The 19,644-nt window shown below is 57.3% G+C and overlaps 2 protein-coding genes across 3 annotated transcripts in view; both read right to left on the reverse strand.

Moving 5' to 3' along the window:
* LOC140453888 (DENN domain-containing protein 4B-like) overlaps window positions 1-1,050 on the reverse strand; it is a 66,684-nt gene extending 65,634 nt beyond the window's left edge. The window contains 1 exon segment of the mRNA XM_072548747.1: window positions 714-1,050. Within this exon segment, the coding sequence (XP_072404848.1) occupies window positions 714-729 (16 nt within the window). The 5' untranslated portion in view covers window positions 730-1,050.
* Window positions 1,051-8,862: 7,812 nt separating this feature from the next.
* Window positions 8,863-19,644, reverse strand: part of LOC140453956 (CREB-regulated transcription coactivator 2-like) — a 114,974-nt gene continuing 104,192 nt past the window's right edge. For both annotated transcript variants that reach the window (XM_072548833.1, XM_072548832.1), the window contains exons 15-16: window positions 13,118-13,328; window positions 8,863-11,573 (exon numbers count right to left, since the gene is read on the reverse strand). In XM_072548833.1, the coding sequence (XP_072404934.1) occupies window positions 11,368-11,573; window positions 13,118-13,328 (417 nt within the window). In that variant the 3' untranslated portion in view covers window positions 8,863-11,367. The remainder of the gene's footprint in view (window positions 11,574-13,117; window positions 13,329-19,644) is intronic.

The raw sequence follows: 19,644 nt of genomic DNA on the forward strand, positions 1-19,644 counted from the left end.
TTGTCCAGTTATAATCATAGCCTGTACTCTAAGTACCATTGGAGAGCACGTGACCGTTACATGGAGTGTTTGATGGGACTGTTAACAGGTGCTGTACCTGCACAGCACCAATCAATGCCTGTTTCATTCAGAAATAGACAGACTACAGTCAGACTGAGGAAAGTTGCCCTTCTGATGGGGGTACAGAGACACACAGAGTACAGAGCACTCAAAAAGGCTCTTAAAACCAATGCTGCCATCAAACTGTTTCCCTGAACACAATGAAAGAGGCCAAGGGTACCACAATGTGACTGTATTAATCCGAATGCTGTGCTGACAGGGTACTGTCACAGTTACAGGGAGCTCACTGTGAATCTGTGAACAGTGAAGACACATTCCAGTACCAGCTCACTCTCACAGGCCCCCTTTCAGTGCAACACTGCCACAGCGTCGGACTGATTCCCTGAAAGCCTCCTCTCCTGCTGATAGTCCAACACCCCCCTCCATTCATAGACCATAACTCTGACCTGAATACACTTACCCCAGTGAGAGGCAGCCCCTTCAGGAGAGGGAGGGGGACCCCGTACCCCAGTGAGAAACTGTATACTCAACGGGTGAGCGGCTGTTTATGCGTTGGAACTCTAGCACAGGGGTGTTGGTGAGATTTGAATTGGAAGAGGAAGCTGTTGCTCTGTCATTTGAAGCTGTGTCCTCCCTGTACACCGTTAACTCACCTTCTGTAACCGCCATCTCCTCAATGAACTGCTGCCCAATATACAGACCCGTCCACTACACCTCTGCGACCACCGGCGCTGTGCCAGTGCTGAGCTACGATCTGACTAACTGCACGGTCCGTCTACTTTACAGACTCAAGTCTCTGGATTTCCACACAGAGCCCAAAGCTGTCAGGAAGTGCTGCAGGAACTTGAGTTACTCGTGCTGCCCCTCCCTTCGATGGGTCAGGCATGTTCCTCTCAAGTTGCCAGAAATGTGATTAATCCATAGTGCGGCCTGGGCACGCCTCAAGGAAACGCTACAACTCGTCTTCAATACTCAAGGAAACCACATCCTGAGAGAGACAGGCAGCTCTCACACAGAGGAGGTCATTCTCCTCAGAGTTCAAACCCCACCCGCCCCTCCCCTCACCTCCCGACTGACCAGTGAAGAGGTACAAGCCTAACTACTGAAGCACAGCCTGACTATCAGCTGTGATGGAGCTCTCTGCTCTCCCTGACCCGCTGAAGTAGTTACCAGGAACAGCACCACATTGCAGGCACTCAGTGTACAGGGAGACCCCAGAGAATAGAGATCGGGCAGACAGCGAGGTAACAGGGAACAGTTCCACTGCAAATGGAGATGAGACAAACAGACATCAGTCAGGTAGGCAGGGAACATGGAGGCAGCGGGAGTGCAGGGAGGGGTGGGTAAGACAGACAAGCTGATCAAGGAGACCACAGATATAGGAAACCTGAAGAAATGTCTCGGGCAAGAAACAGGGGGAGCAACCAGAGGTCGGCAGGGGGACCCCCTACCCCAGTGAGGGTCAGCCCCTTCAGGAGAGGGAGGGGGAACCCCCTACCCCAGTGAGGGTCAGCCCCTTCAGGAGAGGGAGGGGGAACCCCCTACCCCAGTGAGGGTCAGCCCCTTCAGGAGAGGGAGGGGGAACCCCCTACCCCAGTGAGGGTCAGCCCCTTCAGGAGAGGGAGGGGGAACCCCCTACCCCAGTGAGGGTCAGCCCCTTCAGGAGAGGGAGGGGGAACCCCCTACCCCAGTGAGGGTCAGCCCCTTCAGGAGAGGGAGGGGGAACCCTGTATCCCAGTGAGGGTCAGCCCCTTCAGGAGAGGGAGGGGGACCCCGTATCCCAGTGGGGGTCAGCCCCTTCAGGAGAGGGAGGGGGACCCCCTACCCCAGTGAGGGTCAGCCCCTTCAGGAGAGGGAGGGGGACCCCCTACCCCAGTGAGGGTCAGCCCCTTCAGGAGAGGGAGGGGGACCCCCTACCCCAGTGAGGGTCAGCCCCTTCAGGAGAGGGAGGGGGACCCCATATCCCAGTGAGGGTCAGCCCCTTCAGGAGAGGGAGGGAGACCCCGTACCCCAGTAAGAGTCAGCCTCTTCAGGAGAGGGAGGGGGAACCCCCTACCCCAGTGAGGGTCAGCCCCTTCAGGAGAGGGAGGGGGACCCCGTATCCCAGTGGGGGTCAGCCCCTTCAGGAGAGGGAGGGGGACCCCATATCCCAGTGAGAGAGAGTCAGCCCCTTCAGGAGAGGGAGGGAGACCCCGTTCCCCAGTGAGAGAGGGTCAGCCCCTTCAGGAGAGGGAGGGGGACCCCGTATCCCAGTGAGGGACAGCCCCTTCAGGAGAGGGAGGGGGACCCCGTATCCCAGTGAGGGACAGCCCCTTCAGGAGAGGGAGGGGGAACCCCGTACCCCAGTGAGAGAGGGTCAGCCCCTTCAGGAGAGGGAGGGGGACCCCGTATCCCAGTGAGGGTCAGCCCCTTCAGGAGAGGGAGGGGGACCCCGTACCCCAGTGAGAGAGGGTCAGCCCCTTCAGGAGAGGGAGGGAGACCCCGTACCCCAGAGAGAGAGAGTCAGCCCGTTCAGGAGAGGGAGGGGGACCCCGTACCTCAGTGAGAGACAGCCCCTTTAGGAGAGGGAGGGGGACCCCGTACCTCAGTGAGAGACAGCCCCTTTAGGAGAGGGAGGGGGACCCCGTACCCCAGTGAGAGAGGGTCAGCCCCTTCAGCAGGAGGGGGAGGGGGACCCTATCCCGTTGCTAGGCCCCTGTTTCCTCGGAAACCGTTACCCAGCTGATGGAGTCGCTGCTTACCTCAAGCTCCATCCGGCTACTGTCAGCCGAGGCCCCGCTGTGTACCACCGGCTCCTGCCCGGGCGAAGGCACCTGCCCACCGGCACCCGGGTGGACGGAGGGCCCGGCAGAGCGCCCCCCCGCCGCCGGGAGGTCTCACTGTCACGGCGTTCCCCCTCAGCACTCACTACGCCCGGAGGACGTACTGCCGGCGCCCCCTCCGCTCTGGAGGACTCATTGCACCGCCCTCTCACCTTTACCGCCAGCGCCTCCCGCGGTCAGGAGGACTCATTACCACTAACGTCTTTCCCGCCCCCACCCCCGGAGGACTCACCCCTTTCTCCTCCAGCGCTCCCCGCGGCTGAGAGGACTCACTGCAGGATTTCTGAAGAAAGGTCATTGGACCCAAAGCGTTGACTCTACTTTCTCTCCAGAGATGCTGCCAGGCCTGCTGAGTTTCTCCATCACTTTCTGCTTTTGATTTGCTTGCTTCCGTAGTTCGTTTCGATTCATTCTTTTATAGATTTAAAATGTAGGACTCACTACATCCTCCAGCGCTCGCCGCGGTGGGAAGAACTCACTACATCTTCCCGCCCAGCCCCCTGCCGCCTGGAGGGCTTCCGTCCCTCAGCGACACCTATAGGCTGGGAGGTCTCACCACAGCCTTCCCCTAGAGACACCCAGAGGCTGGGAGGACTCAATCCATCCTCCCGCCCGGAAACACACAGAGGCTGGAAGGTCTCACTCCCCCCCAACCTTCCCCTAGCGACACCCAGAGGCTGGGAGGACTCAATCCATCCTCCCGCCCGGAAACACAGAGGCTGGAAGGTCTCACTCCCCCCCAACCTTCCCCTAGCGACACCCAGAGGCTGGGAGGACTCAATCCAGACTGCCAGACTTTGGGAGGACTCACACTCCCTTCCCATAGCGGCACCCAGGGGCTGGGAGGTCTCCCAGGGGCTGTGGGGTCTTTCCAATCCCTTCCCCCTGCCGACACCCAGGAGCTGTGGGGTCTCACCCCTCCCTTCCCCTGGGGAGACCCAGGGACTGCGCGGTCTCAATCCACCCTTCCCCTGGGGACACCCAGAGGCTGGGAGGACCTAATCCTCCCTTCCCCTGGCGACACTCAAGAGGTTGAGAGGATACCATCCGTTCTTCACCTCACGACACCCAGAGGTTGGGAGGACTCACAATCCCTTCCCGTAGCGACACCCAGAGGCTGGGAGGACTCACACTCCCTTCCCGTAGCGACACCCACAGGCTGGGAGGACTCACACTCCCTTCCCGTAGCGACACCCAGAGGCTGGGAGGACTCGATGACACCCAGAGGCTGTGGGGTCTCACCACTCCCTTCCCCTGGTGCCATCCAGGATCTGGGAGGACTCAATCCACCCTTCACCTCATGGCACCCTGGGTTTGGGAGAATTCACTCCCCTTCCCTTAGCGCCACACAGAGGTTGGGAGTGCTTTCCCACCTCCCCGCCAACTGTAGCTTCATTACTCCCCTACACACTCCATCTCTGACAAAGAGTCATGTGGACTCAAAACGTTAGCTTGCTGTCTCTCCATGGATGGAGCCAGCATTTGTTGTTTTCCGGCCTTACCCCCTCCTGCTCAACAAAGTCTTGCCCGGGGCACGCCATCACACTGCAATGAAGAAGCTCTACACCAGCTGGAGGGAATGGCCTCCCATCAGATACTGTTCACAGCTTTCTTCATACAATGTGAAACTTTAGACCCTAAGCATTAACCCTTGCTGCTTTATTTCATCCCTTTCACGCTTGAGTCTTCACCACGTTTTCTTGTAGGGCTGCCTCCATAAGAACATAAGAAACATGAGCAGGAGAAGGCCATTTGGTCCACTGAGTCTGCTCTACCATTCTCTAAGGTCATGGCTGATTGTTTCAAGGACTTTACTTATTTGCCCGCTCACCATACCCTTCATTACATTACTGTTCAAAAATCTATCTCAAAAACATTCATTGCTGTTTTACTGGACAGGGAATTCCAGAGTCACAATCGTTTGGGTGAAGAAGTTCCTTGTCAGCTCGTGCCTGAATCTGTTCCATTTTATTTTGAGACGATTCCCCCAGCTCTAGTTTCACCTCCCAGTGGAAACAACCTTCCTTCTTTTATCTATTCCCATCATAGTTTTATATATTTGTATTAGATCTCCCTTATTCTTCTAAATTCTAATGAATACTCAAGCTCTCCTCATAAGGTAACCTTCTCACGACTCTCTCATTCACACCTCTGCACCTCTAGTGTTTTTGTCTTTCTTTGTTCCCTTAACATTCTCAGTTTCTTTTTAATTTAGAGTGACCCATCTTTCATTCTATCACGAACTATATGATTTGATCTTTTCTCACCACCCTTTGATGCTCTTTAAATCTGTTGCAATTTTAACTTTGCCCAGTCGAGATGCAGGGGTGTTAATTCCATCTCTAGATACTGTCCAACATCCCGAGGACACAACATCCTGATCGAGTCCTTCACCTTCCCAACACATCTTCACCATCCCCACCTCATGCAATCGTAGAAGGTGGAACTTTTATCTCATCATCCAAGCTCCCAAAGGACTCTTGAAGGAGTAAGTTAGTTGTACTACTTATGATCTAGTCTTCTGTATTCACTACTCACATTGGGGTCTCATCTACTTTGACTAAGAACAAACACCTTGTGTCTCCAAAAACGATTCCATTCAATGTACCACCACCTGGCTCATATGGCCACATTTCTGCGGTCTGCAGCAGTGATCTGGTGAAGCATTTTCTAAATGAAGCACTTCTTCAGTCTTCAGAACTGAGTTTCACACATTCACACCATGATCTCTAGCCTCCCCTTTCATCATTCCCACCCCTCCTATTGCCTTGTTTGTTTTTTTGCTTCATTCAACAGGATGAGGGCATCATTGGTTAGGTCAACATTTATTGTTCATCCCTTATTGCCCAGAGTGCAGCTGAGTGACAACCACAGTGCTGAGAGTCTGGAGTCACATGTAGGCCAGACCAGGTTTGGATGGCAGTTTCCTTCCCTAAAGGGCATTAGTGAGCCAGATAGGTTTTCCTGGCAGTTGACCATGGCTTCATGGTCATCATTAGAATCCTAATTCCAACTTTTTGTTGACTTCAAATTCTACCATCTGCCACGGTGGGATTTGTACACAGCTCCCTAGAACATTACCTAGATCTTTGGCTTAACAGTTCAGTGATAATATCACTAGGCCATGGTCTGCCTTTTGCTCTCTGCAGAGCTGACCCATTTTCTGACTATTAACACCTACTCTTCACCCATAATCGCTTCTCTATGACCATTTGCAATCCTTTTCCTTCAGCTCTGGGCAGTTTTCCCATCTGTTCCATTTGGTTCACCTCCCTTTCTCAGCAGCATAATAAATCCATCACATTTCCAGCCCCCTTCTGTGCAGATTGTATTGGACTAGAAACATTAACTGTGTTTCTTTCTCCATTGCTGCTCCCAGACCGATTGAGTTTCCCTAGCACACTCTATCTGCATCCCTGAGTATTTGCCACAATTTCTGATTTTGTTGCAGTTAATTTTCCATCTCCTGCTACAAGTTATCTGCTGCCAGAACTCTCTCTGATGTCTTTAAGTTCTAGAGACAATTACACTGATTTGGTCCACTGGCCAGTGTCCCATCTTTAACTCTTCATGGATATTCATTCATCCAAAACTCTCAATCACTCCAAATCCCATTCATCTTTTACCCATGTGCTTGCTGATGCACAATGGCTCTCAGTCAACAACTCCATAGAATAAAAACCATAGAATCCCAACAGTATGGAAGCACACCATCTGGTCCATCAAGCCCATGCAACCCTCCCAAGAGTATCCCACCCTATCCGTGTAGCACTGCATTTCCCATGGACATCCCTGGACATTATGGGCAATTTAGCATGGCCAATCCACCTAATTTGCAAACCTTGCGATAATGGAAGGAAACCGGAGCTCCCGAAGAAAACCCACAGGGAGAATGTGAAAACTTCACAGTTGCCCAGTGGTGCTAACCACTGAGCCACCCCTCATGTATAGAGATCTTGGACTTGCTTTCAAGCCCCTTTGAAACTTCCTCCAGTCTATAAATGTGTGACAGCACTGTGCCCTCCAATTCCGACATCTTTTTAGGTTTTAAATTGCTCCACCGTTGGTGTCTATGTCGTCAGCTGCCTGGGCCCTAAGTTCTGAATTCCCTCCCGAAACCTCATTCCCAGCTTTAAAGGCAATTCATGTTGAACCTTACCTCTTTGATCAAACTTTCCCTGGTATCTCAAGGACTGCTGTTGTCCAAGGTTCAGAGTGAGGTTTGCCCATCTCTGCAGCAAACTGAAGTCAATGCTCCAACCATTCTGCTCGATTAAATCAATATCTTAAGGGCATAAACTAACAGAGCTAACTGCCGCTCCACCACTATGTTCATCTCCATGTTGCTTGTGGGATCCTGCTGTGTGCAAAATGGCTGCCATGTTGACCCACAGTAACAGCACATTATAATGCTTAACTGACAAGCTGAGAAACGGGTCTTTTCCAACACAACTGAAGGAATGAGGCAGCAGTAAAATGTAAATTTGTTGTAATTTCTTTTTAAAACTTGTAACAGTAATGTTAACAAAAAAATAATCTTTTAAAAAAGTTATACAAAAAAGGGACTTTAAATCAGTAATAGCTACAAATCTCATAACAATACATTCTTAAACCGTCTGCATAGAGTCTGCTTTTTCCATGATGCCCTTTCTTTCCGATAGTTCCATCACTACACCTTCAGCACAGCTGGAGGGACTTACGGAGGGTATGAGACATGAACCTGGCTGGTGTGGTGACCTCTGCGGAGTTCACTTGGAACCTCGGTGCTTTGCAGCCATCAAGGAAGGCGTGCAGTGATCAGGGCTGGTGTCTTGGCCTCTGCTCCTCTGGTCAGGCAATGGTCCATGGCCATGGGCAAGGCTGGGGGAAAGAGGCCAAGACGTGTTTCCACAAACCAGCCAGCCAGAGATCAAACTGCCTCTGGGGCTAAAGATGGAAGGCTGCACAGCCACCAGTATGCACCATTCTCTCCCCTTCCCCTCAACATCATCAGTGTCAGTACCTGATGGGGCAAACTAGAGACTTCAAGAGGAAATCCCTTTAACCAAGACTCGTCCCAACAGGACAATCATTCCAGCAAGGGCCTTCTGCACAAGACACTGCCAAAGGTCTACAGCCGAAGACGGTAGCGAACACTGGAGAGGTCAGTGTTCGGGTGGCATTCGCCACGTGTTGTTGGTGGCTGGAGGTTTGGGGTTGGATTGAGCCTGGGGTAGGTCACCTCCCCATCGAGTATACCACCCCTATCCCACCACCTCAGGAACAGAGAGCTGCACATACTCAGTACCAGATGCTGAACTGAATACAGACTGTGTGGCTGGAACTGCAGCTTGTCAGCAGCAGTATGTACCAGGGTAATGCCCAACAAACTGTGAGGATAGACCACAGGCTTTTAAAGGAGAGGCCTCGTTTTTAGTTTTTAAAAAAGCCAAAACCCCCCCCAAATTTCCCCTCACTGGGCAAGCTGCAGAGACAATCAAAGCTGTAGCCCACTCTCTGCTCCTGGTCTTTCACTGGGATACTCCAGTTACCTCCCTCAGACAGCCAAGACCTGTACAATATAGCTGGTTGGGGAAAGAGCTGACAACTGACAACACTCACTGTGTCAAAGCCCAACCATACAATCACATCTCTCCCACACACACCTTCACACACACACACCTTCTACAGCAAGACACACCCACCTTCCACCATGGACAGCGGCACCCCCTCCCCCAAACACACACTCACACACACACACACACTCTCACCTTCCACCACGGACAACACCCTGATCAAACAGCACCCCCTCCCCCAAACACACACACACACACACACACACACTCACCTTCCACCACAGACAACACCCTGATCAAACAGCACCCCCTCCCCCAAACCCCCCCCCCCCCCCCCCCCCCACACACACACACACACTCGCCTTCCACCATGGACAGCAACATCCTGATCAAATAGCACCCCCTCCCCCCCCCCCCCCCACACACACACACACACACTCACTCACCTTCCACCACGGACAACACCCTGATCAAACAGCACCCCCTCCCCCAAACCTACACACACACACACACACACACACACACACACACACACACACACAGAGTTTCCAACTAGTTCGGTGACATACTGCTATGATGCTGGTACTTTGTTAAGTATGTGAGAAATGAAATACTTGGTAATATCTTTGTACCCCCCAAGAATCTGCACTAAGTGACGATCTGCACATGTGGACAGCACATCTCAACCTCCAGACTTCTCCCCCACCAGTACTGTACCCCAGTGTTAGAGTTGAAAAATGTGGTGCTGGAAAAACGCAGCAGGTTGGGCAGCATCCGAGGAGGAGAATCAACGTTTCGGGCATAATCCCTTCTTCAGGAATGAGGCTGGTGTGCCAAGTGGGCTGAGATAAAAGGTAGGGGGGAGGGAATTTGGGGGTAGGGCACTGGGAATACGATACCTATTCCTGAAGAAGGGCTGATGTCCAAAATGTCAATTCTCCTGCTCCTCGGATGCTGCCCAACCTGCTGTTTTTTTCCAGCACCACATTTTTCAGCTCTGGTACTCCAGCTTCTGCAGTCCTCACTTTCTCCTGTACCCCAATGTTATACAGGGACAGACCTGTACCCCAGTGTTATACAGTGACAGGTCCTGATGAAGGGCTTTTGCCCAAAACGTCGATTTTACTGCTCCTCGGATGCTGCCTTAACTGCTGTGCTCTTCCAGCACCACTAATCCAGAATCTGGTGTCCAGCATCTGCAGACATTGTTTTTACCTTATACAGTGACAGACCTGTCCTCACCCAGTACTGTCCCCCAGTGTTATACAGGGACAGACCTGTCCCCACCAGTACTGTACCCCAGTGTTATACAGTGACAGACCTGTCCTCACCAGTACTGTACCCCAGTGTTATACAGGGACAGACCTGTCCCCACCAGTACAGTACCTCAGTGTTATACAGGGACAGACCTGTCCTCACCAGTACTGTACCCCAGTGTTATACAGTGACAGACCTGTCCTCAGTGGAAGACTGGACTGTATTGGGGTTTTGATGCACTGTCCATTCAACTGAGATGCTGCACTGAGAACAATGTCACTGTACAGTTGACAGATGACACAATCTGTGCAGAAGGTGCAAAGAGACAGAATACAATCCTAGACTAAACACACTGTTCTAAACTCCTCAGTACCATGATCCCCTCTGGCGTGCAGGGATCGAGTGGGAAGATCGCAGGAGGGGAAAAGCTGGTTTCAGTCAGTTACAATTGCCGTTGCTATACCCAGTGTAGAGAAAGAAGAAGCTGACTGTATCGATGGGAGTGATGGAGTGCTGCTGAAGGAACATGTGCAGCCTTGGCTGGGAAAGCCTGTTGGGTTCTCACAGACTCACTGGGGATCAGTTGTCCTGGTTAGGTCCTGTACTTGTCTGGGTTAATTGTGCAGAATGAATCCAGTGAGCTGTGGTGAGCGTGTCTGATTGAGCCTTGCCTTGAGTTAAGCTCGTGCCCCTGCAGTGTACACACAGCACACAGAGGACAGTGTTCCTTTACCAGCAGTCTTACTACAACAGACAGCCGGCCAATGAGAGCTAGTGCAATGCTGGCCACAGAGCAGGGACCATCAGCCTCATATGTTCCAGGTACGGCCCCTTCCTGTCACTCACTTCCCTCCCTCTCAGTCTCCTCCATAAACATCATAGAATCTGCTTCCTGCAGTATCTGTACTCACCCTCCCTCCCCCACCCTTCCCACAAGTGCCTGGTTTTCTTTAAATCATTTGATATATTTCTTCTTTTTGTAAAATAGGTAATTATTCACAAATATCCTTCTTTTTAAAAACAAAGAGAAATGGAAACCCATGAGGGGCTCTCTCTCTCTCTCTACTCTTTAAAGGTTAGGTGGTCATTTCACATCTACAGACCACAAGCTTAATACACAGTATTTACATTTTGTGTGTGTGTATGTGTGTGTGTGTATGTGTGTGTGCGTCTGGGGGTGTGTGCACACACGTCTGTGCTCATGTACTCATACGTGTGTGTGTGTGTGTGTGTGTGTGTGTGTCGGTGTAGGATGTGTGCACACGTGTTTGTGCTCATGTACTCGTCTGTGTGTGTGTGTGTAGGTGCGCGCGTGTGTGTGTTTTCCAAATCTCATAACAACCCCTCTCCCCATCAGTGATGGGGATCAGCTACAGGCACCCTGGGGTCAGGCAGCTCACTGGACAGCGTGAAGCTGGGACTAATCCGTGCACAGTGACAATAGGATGAGATCCAAAGCTCTGGTGCCCCAGCTTGTCGGGCTCCCCACAGAGGGCCGTTACTTCAGTCTGCGTGGCTCCCAGTGCCCGCGGCCACATGACCTCCACATAGTCATCCGCCTACCCTCTCCCCCCCCACCCCCAACCAAGCTGGGCACCAAGCTAGGGGGGTTGAGGGAGCAGGTTCCTCCCTACTGCACCTTCCCCCATCAGTCTCTCCCATTGCCCCCGCTATCACAGACGCTCGTTTCGAAACGAATCCTCCACCGTGGGGTCCGACAGGAGGGTCAGGTTGGGGTCGCTGAGCATGCTCAGTCCATCCAGAGTCAGGGGCTCTACCTTGAGCTCGTCATCCAAAGGGTATTGGGAATCCACTTCGAAGCCGGGCACACCAGCCAGAGCACTGGTGATCTCCTTCGAGAAATCAGGAGGGGAGTCACCTGGGACAAGGGCAAAGAGACATCAGCAAACCACAGCACAACAACATATACTGCCCAATGAAGCAATGAATAGGAAACAAACACAGCGGGCACAGTCCGACAGGCAGAGTCAGTGTGTGAGGGGCAGTGGGCACAGTCCGACAGGCAGAGTCAGTGTGTGTGTGAGACAGTGGGCACAGTCCGACAGGCAGAGTCAGTGTGTGAGGGGCAGTGGGCACAGTCCGACAGGCAGAGTCAGTGTGTGAGGGGCAGTGGGCACAGTCCGACAGGCAGGGTCGGTGTGTGTGTGAGACAGTGGGCACAGTCCGACAGGCAGAGTCAGTGTGTGAGGGGCAGTGGGCACAGTCGAACAGGCAGAGTCAGTGTGAGGGGCAGTGGGCACAGTCCGACAGGCAGGGTCGGTGTGTGTGTGAGGCAGTGGGCACAGTTGGACAGGCAGAGTCAGTGTGTGAGGCAGTGGGCACAGTCGAACAGGCAGGGTCGGTGTGTGTGAGGCAATGGGCACAGTTGGACAGGCAGAGTCAGTGTGTGAGGCAGTGGGCACAGTCCAACAGGCAGAGTCCGTGTTTGACGCGGTGGGCACAGTCGAACAGGCAGGGTCGGTGTGTGTGAGGCAGTGGGCACAGTCGGACAGACAGAGTCAGTGCGAGTGAGGCAGTGGACACAGTTGGACAGGCAGTGTGTGGCAGTGGGCACAGTCGGACAGACAGAGTCAGTGTGTGAGGCAGTGGGCACAGTCGGACAGGCAGAGTCAGTGTGTGAGGCAGTGGGCACAGTCGGACAGGCAGAGTCAGTGTGTGAGGCAGTGGACACAGTTGGACAGGCAGTGTGTGGCAGTGGGCACAGTCGGACAGACAGAGTCAGTGTGTGAGGCAGTGGGCACAGTCGGACAGGCAGAGTCAGTGTGTGAGGCAGTGGGCACAGTCGGACAGGCAGAGTCAGTGTGTGAGGCAGTGGGCACAGTCGGACAGGCAGAGTCAGTGTGAGTGAGGCAGTGGGCACAGTTGGACAGGCAGTGTGTGGCAGTAGGAACAGTCGGACAGGCAGAGTCAGTGTGGCAGTGGGCACAGTCAGACAGGCAGAGGGCTCAGTCAGACAGGCATAGTCAGTGTGGGGCGGTGGGCACAGTCGGACAGGCAGAGTCAGTGCAAGTGAGGTGGTGGGCACAGTCGGACAGGCAGAGTCAGTGCAAGTGAGGTGGTGGGCACAGTCGGACAGGCAGAGTCAGTGTGTGAGAGGCTGTGGGCACAGTCGGACAGACAGAGTCAGTGTGTGAGAGGCTGTGGGCACAGTCGGACAGACAGAGTCAGTGTGTGAGAGGCTGTGGGCACAGTCGGACAGACAGAGTCAGTGTGTGAGAGGCAGTGTGGGAGAGGCAGTGTGGGGGTGGGGGGTGGGAATGGGTGAAAGAGAGGGTGGCTCATGCCTCACTAGCTCCTGCAGTGGATAATAATATCCTTGATGAAAGCTGATTCTAAAATATCAGGCTGTGAGAAAGAGACTTAGGTTTCGCTCTATGTGGGAAGACTAAGGTCCAGGGCTACCTGTGAGAATGATATCAGGGATTGTGGCCATTTGATTGGAGGGGTACATGTTCTGCTTGTTCAGAAGCTGTGAATCCTGCAGGCTCTCACTGCGGTCGACCAGGCCCACCAGCGCTGCCTGTTGGAAACTGCTGCTCCCAGTGTTTCCACACAACGTGTTCATGTTCAATGGTACGTTAGCAACCAACCTGTCCGTGCTGCACGACCCAAGCTACAGGAGAGAGACAGAGAGAGGGAGAAAAAGGAAAAGGGTTCAATACACAGTGCCTTCCCAGTCAGTGAGACGGCTTCAGTCTGTACACACAGATGGTCAACTTCAGATCCAGCAGTTATCCCAAAACCAACATGCTGCCCAGTCACCCTCACACACCCGGGTACGGGTCACCCTCACACACCCGGGTACGGGTCACCCAGTCACCCTCACACACCCGGGTACGGGTCACCCAGTCAACCTCACACACCCGGGTACGGGTCACCCTGTCACCCTCACACACCCAGGTACGGGTCACCCTGTCACCCTCACACACTCGGGTACGGGTCACCCTCACACACCCGGGCACGGGTCACCCTCACACACCCGGGTACGGGTCACCCTCACACACCCGGGTACGGGTCACCCTCACACACCTGGGTACGGGTCACCCAGTCACCCTAACACACCCGGGTACGGGTCACCCTCACACACCCGGGTACGGGTCACCCAGTCACCCTCACACACCCGGGTACGGGTCACCCTGTCGCCCTCACACACCCGGGTACGGGTCACCCTGTCGCCCTCACACACCCGGGTACGGGTCACCCAGTCACCCTAACACAACCGGGTACGGGTCACCCAGTCACCCTCACACACCCGGGTACGGGTAACCCAGTCACCCTCACACACCCGGGTACGGGTCACCCTGTCACCCACACACACCCGGGTACGGGTCACCCCGTCACCCACACACACCCGGGTACGGGTCACCCCGTCACCCACACACACCCGGGTACGGGTCACCCCGTCACCCACACACACCCGGGTACGGGTCACCCTGTCACCCTCACACACCCGGGTACGGGTCACCATCACACACCCGGGTACGGGTCACCCAGTCACCCTCACGCACCCGGGTACGGGTCACCCTGTCGCCCTCACGCACCCGGGTACGGGTCACCCTGTCGCCCTCACGCACCCGGGTACGGGTCACCCTGTCACCCTCACGCACCCGGGCACGGGTCACCCTCACACACCCGGGCACGGGTCACCCTCACACACCCGGGCACGGGTCACCCACACACACCCGGGCACGGGTCACCCACACACACCCGGGCACGGGTCACCCACACACACCCGGGCACGGGTCACCCACACACACCCGGGCACGGGTCACCCACACACACCCGGGCACGGGTCACCCACACACACCCGGGCACGGCTCACCCACACACACCCGGGCACGGCTCACCCACACACACCCGGGCACGGCTCACCCAGTCACCCTCACACACCCGGGTACGGGTCACCCTGTCACCCTCACACACCCGGGCACGGGTCACCCTCACACACCTGGGTACGGGTCACCCAGTCACCCTAACACACCCGGGTACGGGTCACCCAGTCACCCTCACACACCCGGGTATGGGTCACCCTGTCACCCACACACACCCGGGTACGGGTCACCCCGTCACCCACACACACCCGGGTACGGGTCACCCTGTCACCCACACACACCCGGGTACGGGTCACCCTCACACACCCGGGTACGGGTCACCCTCACACACCCGGGTACGGGTAACCCAGTCACCCTCACACACCCGGGTACGGGTCACCCTGTCGCCCTCACACACCCACGTACGGGTCACCCTGTCACCCTCACACACCCGGGCACGGGTCACCCACACACACCCTGGCACGGGTCACCCACACACACCCGGGCACGGGTCACCCACACACACCCGGGCACGGGTCACCCACACACACCCGGGCACGGGTCACCCACACACACCCGGGCACGGGTCACCCACACACACCCGGGCACGGCTCACCCACACACACCCGGGCACGGCTCACCCAGTCACCCTCACACACCCGGGTACGGGTCACCCTGTCACCCTCACACACCCGGGCACGGGTCACCCTGTCGCCCTCACACACCCACGTACGGGTCACCCTGTCACCCACACACACCCGGGCACGGGTCACCCTCACACACCCGGGTACGGGTCACCCTGTCACCCTCACACACCCAGGTACGGGTCACCCTGTCACCCTCACTCACCCGGGTACGGGTCACCCACACACACCCGGGTACGGGTCACCCAGTCACCCTCACACACCCGGGTACGGGTCACCCAGTCACCCTCACACACCCGGGTACGGGTCACCCAGTCACCCTCACCCACCCGGGTAAGGGTCACCCAGACACCCTCACACACCCGGGTACGGGTCACCCAGTCACCCTCACACACCCGGGTACGGGTCACCCAGTCACCCTCACACACCCGGGTAAGGGTCACCCAGACACCCTCACACACCCGGGTACGGGTCACCCAGTCACCCTCACACACCCGGGTACGGGTCACCCAGTCACCCTCACACACCCGGGTACGGGTCACCCTGTCACCCACACACACCCGGGTACGGGTCACCCTCACACACCCGGGTACAGGTCACCCTGTCACCCTCACACACCCGGCTACGGGTCACCCAGTCACCCTCACACACCCAGGTACGGGTCACCCAGTCACCCTCACACACCCGGGTACGGGTCACCCTGTCACCCACACACACCCGGGTACGGGTCACCCTGTCACCCACACACACCCGGGTACGGGACACCCTCACACACCCGGGTACAGGTCACCCTGTCACCCTCACACACCCGGGTACGGGTCACCCAGTCACCCTCACAGACCCGGGTACGGGTCACCCAGTCACCCTCACAGACCCGGGTACGGGTCACCCTGTCACCCACACACACCCGGGTACGGGTCACCCTGTCACCCACACACACCCGGGTACGGGTCACCCTGTCACCCACACACACCCGGGTACGGGTCACCCTGTCACCCACACACACCCGGGTACGGGTCACCCTGTCACCCCCACACACCCGGGTACGGGTCACCCTGTCACCCTCACACACCCAGGTACGGGTCATCCTCACACACCCGGGTACAGGTCACCCAGTCACGCTCACACACCCGGGTACGGGTCACCAACACACACCCGGGTACAGATCACCCTCACCCACCCGGGTACAGGTCACCCAGTCACCCTCTCACACCCAGGTACGGGACACCCTGTCACCCGCACACACCCGGGTACGGGTCACCCACTCACCCTCACACACCCGGGTACGAGACACCCTGTCACCCTCACACACCCGGGTACGGGTCACCCAGTCACCCTCACACGACTGGGTACGGGTCACCCTCACACACCCGGGTACGGGACACCCTCACACACCCGGGTACGGGACACCCTCACACACCCGGGTACGGGACACCCTCACACACCCGGGTACGGGTCTCCCAGTCACCCTCACACACCCGGGTACGGGTCGCACAGTCACCCTCACACACCCCGGTACGTGTCACCCTCACACACCCCGGTACGTGTCACCCTCACACACCCCGGTACGTGTCACCCTCACACACCCCGGTACGTGTCACCCTCACACACCCGGGTACGGGTCACCCAGTCACCCTCACACACCCAGGTACGGGTCACACGGTCAACCGCACACACCCGGGTACGGGACACCCTCACACACCCCGGTACGTGTCACCCTCACACACCCAGGTACGGGTCACCCTCACACACCCAGGTACGGATCACCCTCACACACCCAGGTACGGGACACCCTCACACACCCCGGTACGTGTCACCCTCACACACCCAGGTACGGGTCACCCTCACACACCCAGGTACGGGTCACCCTCACACACCCAGGTACGGGTCACCCTCACACACCCAGGTACGGATCACCCTCACACACCCAGGTACGGATCACCCTCACACACCCAGGTACAGGTCACCCTGTCACCCTCACACACCCAGGTACAGGTCACCCTGACACACCCAGGTACAGGTCACCCAGTCACCCTCACAACACCCGGGTACGGGTCACCCTCACAACACCCGGGTACGGGTCACCCAGTCACCCTCACACACCCGGGTACGGGTCACCCTCACAACACCCGGGTACGGGTCACCCTCACAACACCCGGGTACGGGTCACCCTCACAACACCCGGGTAGGGGTCACCCTCACAACACCCGGGTAGGGGTCACCCTGTCACCCTCACACACCCAGGTACGGGTCACCCTGTCACCCTCACCACCGAGGTACAGGTCACCCTCACAGACCCAGGTACAGGTCACCCTCACACACCCGGGTACGGGTCACCCAGTCACCCTCACACACCCGGGTACGGGTCACCCAGTCACCCTCACACACCCGGGTACGGGTCACCCAGTCACCCTCACACACCCGGGTACGGGTCACCCAGTCACCCTCACACACCCGGGTACGGGTCACCCAGTCACCCACACACACCCGGGTACGGGTCACCCAGTCACCCTCACACACCCGGGTACGGGTCACCCAGTCACCCTCACACACCCGGGTACGGGTCACCCAGTCACCCTCACACACCCGGGTACGGGTCACCCAGTCACCCTCACAGACCGGGGTACGGGTCACCCAGTCACCCTCACACACCCGGGTACGGGTCACCCAGTCACCCTCACACACCCGGGTACGGGTCACCCTCACAACACCCGGGTACGGGTCACCCTCACAACACCCGGCTACAGGTCACCCACACACACCCGGGTACGGGTCACCCTGTCACCCTCACTCACCCGGGTACGGGTCACCCAGTCACCCTCACTCACCCGGGTACGGGTCACCCTGTCACCCTCACACACCCGGGTACGGGTCACCCAGTCACCATCACAAACCCGGGTACGGGTCACCCAGTCACCATCACACACTCGGGTACGGGTCACCCAGTCACCCTCACACACCCGGGTACGGGTCACCCAGTCACCCTCACACACCCGGGTACGGGTCACCCTCACAACACCCGGGTACGGGTCACCCTCACAACACCCGGGTACGGGTCACCCACACACCCCCTGGTACGGGTCACCCACACACCCCCGGGTACGGGTCACCCACACACCCCCGGGTACGGGTCACCCACACACACCCGGGTACGGGTCACCCACACACACCCGGGTACGGGTCACCCACACACACCCGGGTACGGGTCACCCACAGACACCCGGGTACGGGTCACCCTCAAACACCCGGGTACGGGTCACCCAGTCACCATCACACACCCGGGTACGGGTCACCCAGTCACCCTCACACACCCGGGTACGGGTCACCCACACACACCCGGTTACGGGTCACCCACACACACCCGGGTACGGGTCACCCACACACACCCGGGTATGGGTCACCCACACACACCCGGGTACGGGTCACCCTGTCACCCTCACACACCCAGGTACGGGTCACCCAGTCACCCTCACACACCCAGGTACGGGTCACCCTCTCACACCCGGGTACGGGTCACCCTCTCACACCCGGGTACGGGTCACCCTCTCACACCCGGGTACGGGTCACCCTCTCACCCTCACACACCCGGGTATGGGTCACCCAGTCACCCTCTCACACCCGGGTACGGGTCACCCTCACACACTCGGGTATGGGTCACCCTGTCACCCACACACACCCGGGTACAGGTCACCCTGTCACCCTCACATACCCGGGTACGGGTCACCCTGTCACCCTCAAACACGCGGGTACGGGTCACCCACTCACCCTCACACACCCGGGTACGGGTCACCCACTCACCCTCACACACCCGGGTACGGGTCACCCTGTCACCCTCTCACACCCGGGTACGGGTCACCCTGTCACCCTCACACACCCGGGTACGGGTCACCCTGTCACCCTCACACACCCGGGTACGGGTCCCCAGTCACCATCACACACCCGGGTACGGGTCACCCACTCACCCGGGTACGGGTCACCCTGTCACCCTCACACACCCGGGTACGGGTCACCCTGTCACCCTCACACACCCGGGTACGGGTCACCCTGTCACCCTCAAACACCCGGGTACGGGTCGCCCACTCACCCTCACACACCCGGGCACGGGTCACCAACTCACCCTCACACACCCGGGTACGGGTCACCCAGTCACCCTCACACACCCGGGTACGGGTCACCCAGTCACCCTCTCACACCCGGGTACGGGTCACCCACACACACCCGGGTACAGGTCACCCAGTCACCCTCACACACCCGGGTACGGGCCACCCAGTCACCCTCACACACCCGGGTACGGGTCACCCTCACAACACCCGGGTACGGGTCACCCTCACAACACCCGGGTACGGGTCACCCACACACACCCGGGTACGGGTCACCCACACACACCCGGGTACGGGTCACCCACACACACCCGGGTACGGGTCACCCTGTCACCCTCACACACCCGGGTACGGGTCACCCTGTCACCCTCACT

Source organism: Chiloscyllium punctatum, chromosome 28 (genome assembly GCF_047496795.1).
Source record: "Chiloscyllium punctatum isolate Juve2018m chromosome 28, sChiPun1.3, whole genome shotgun sequence".
NCBI lineage: Eukaryota > Metazoa > Chordata > Chondrichthyes > Orectolobiformes > Hemiscylliidae > Chiloscyllium > Chiloscyllium punctatum.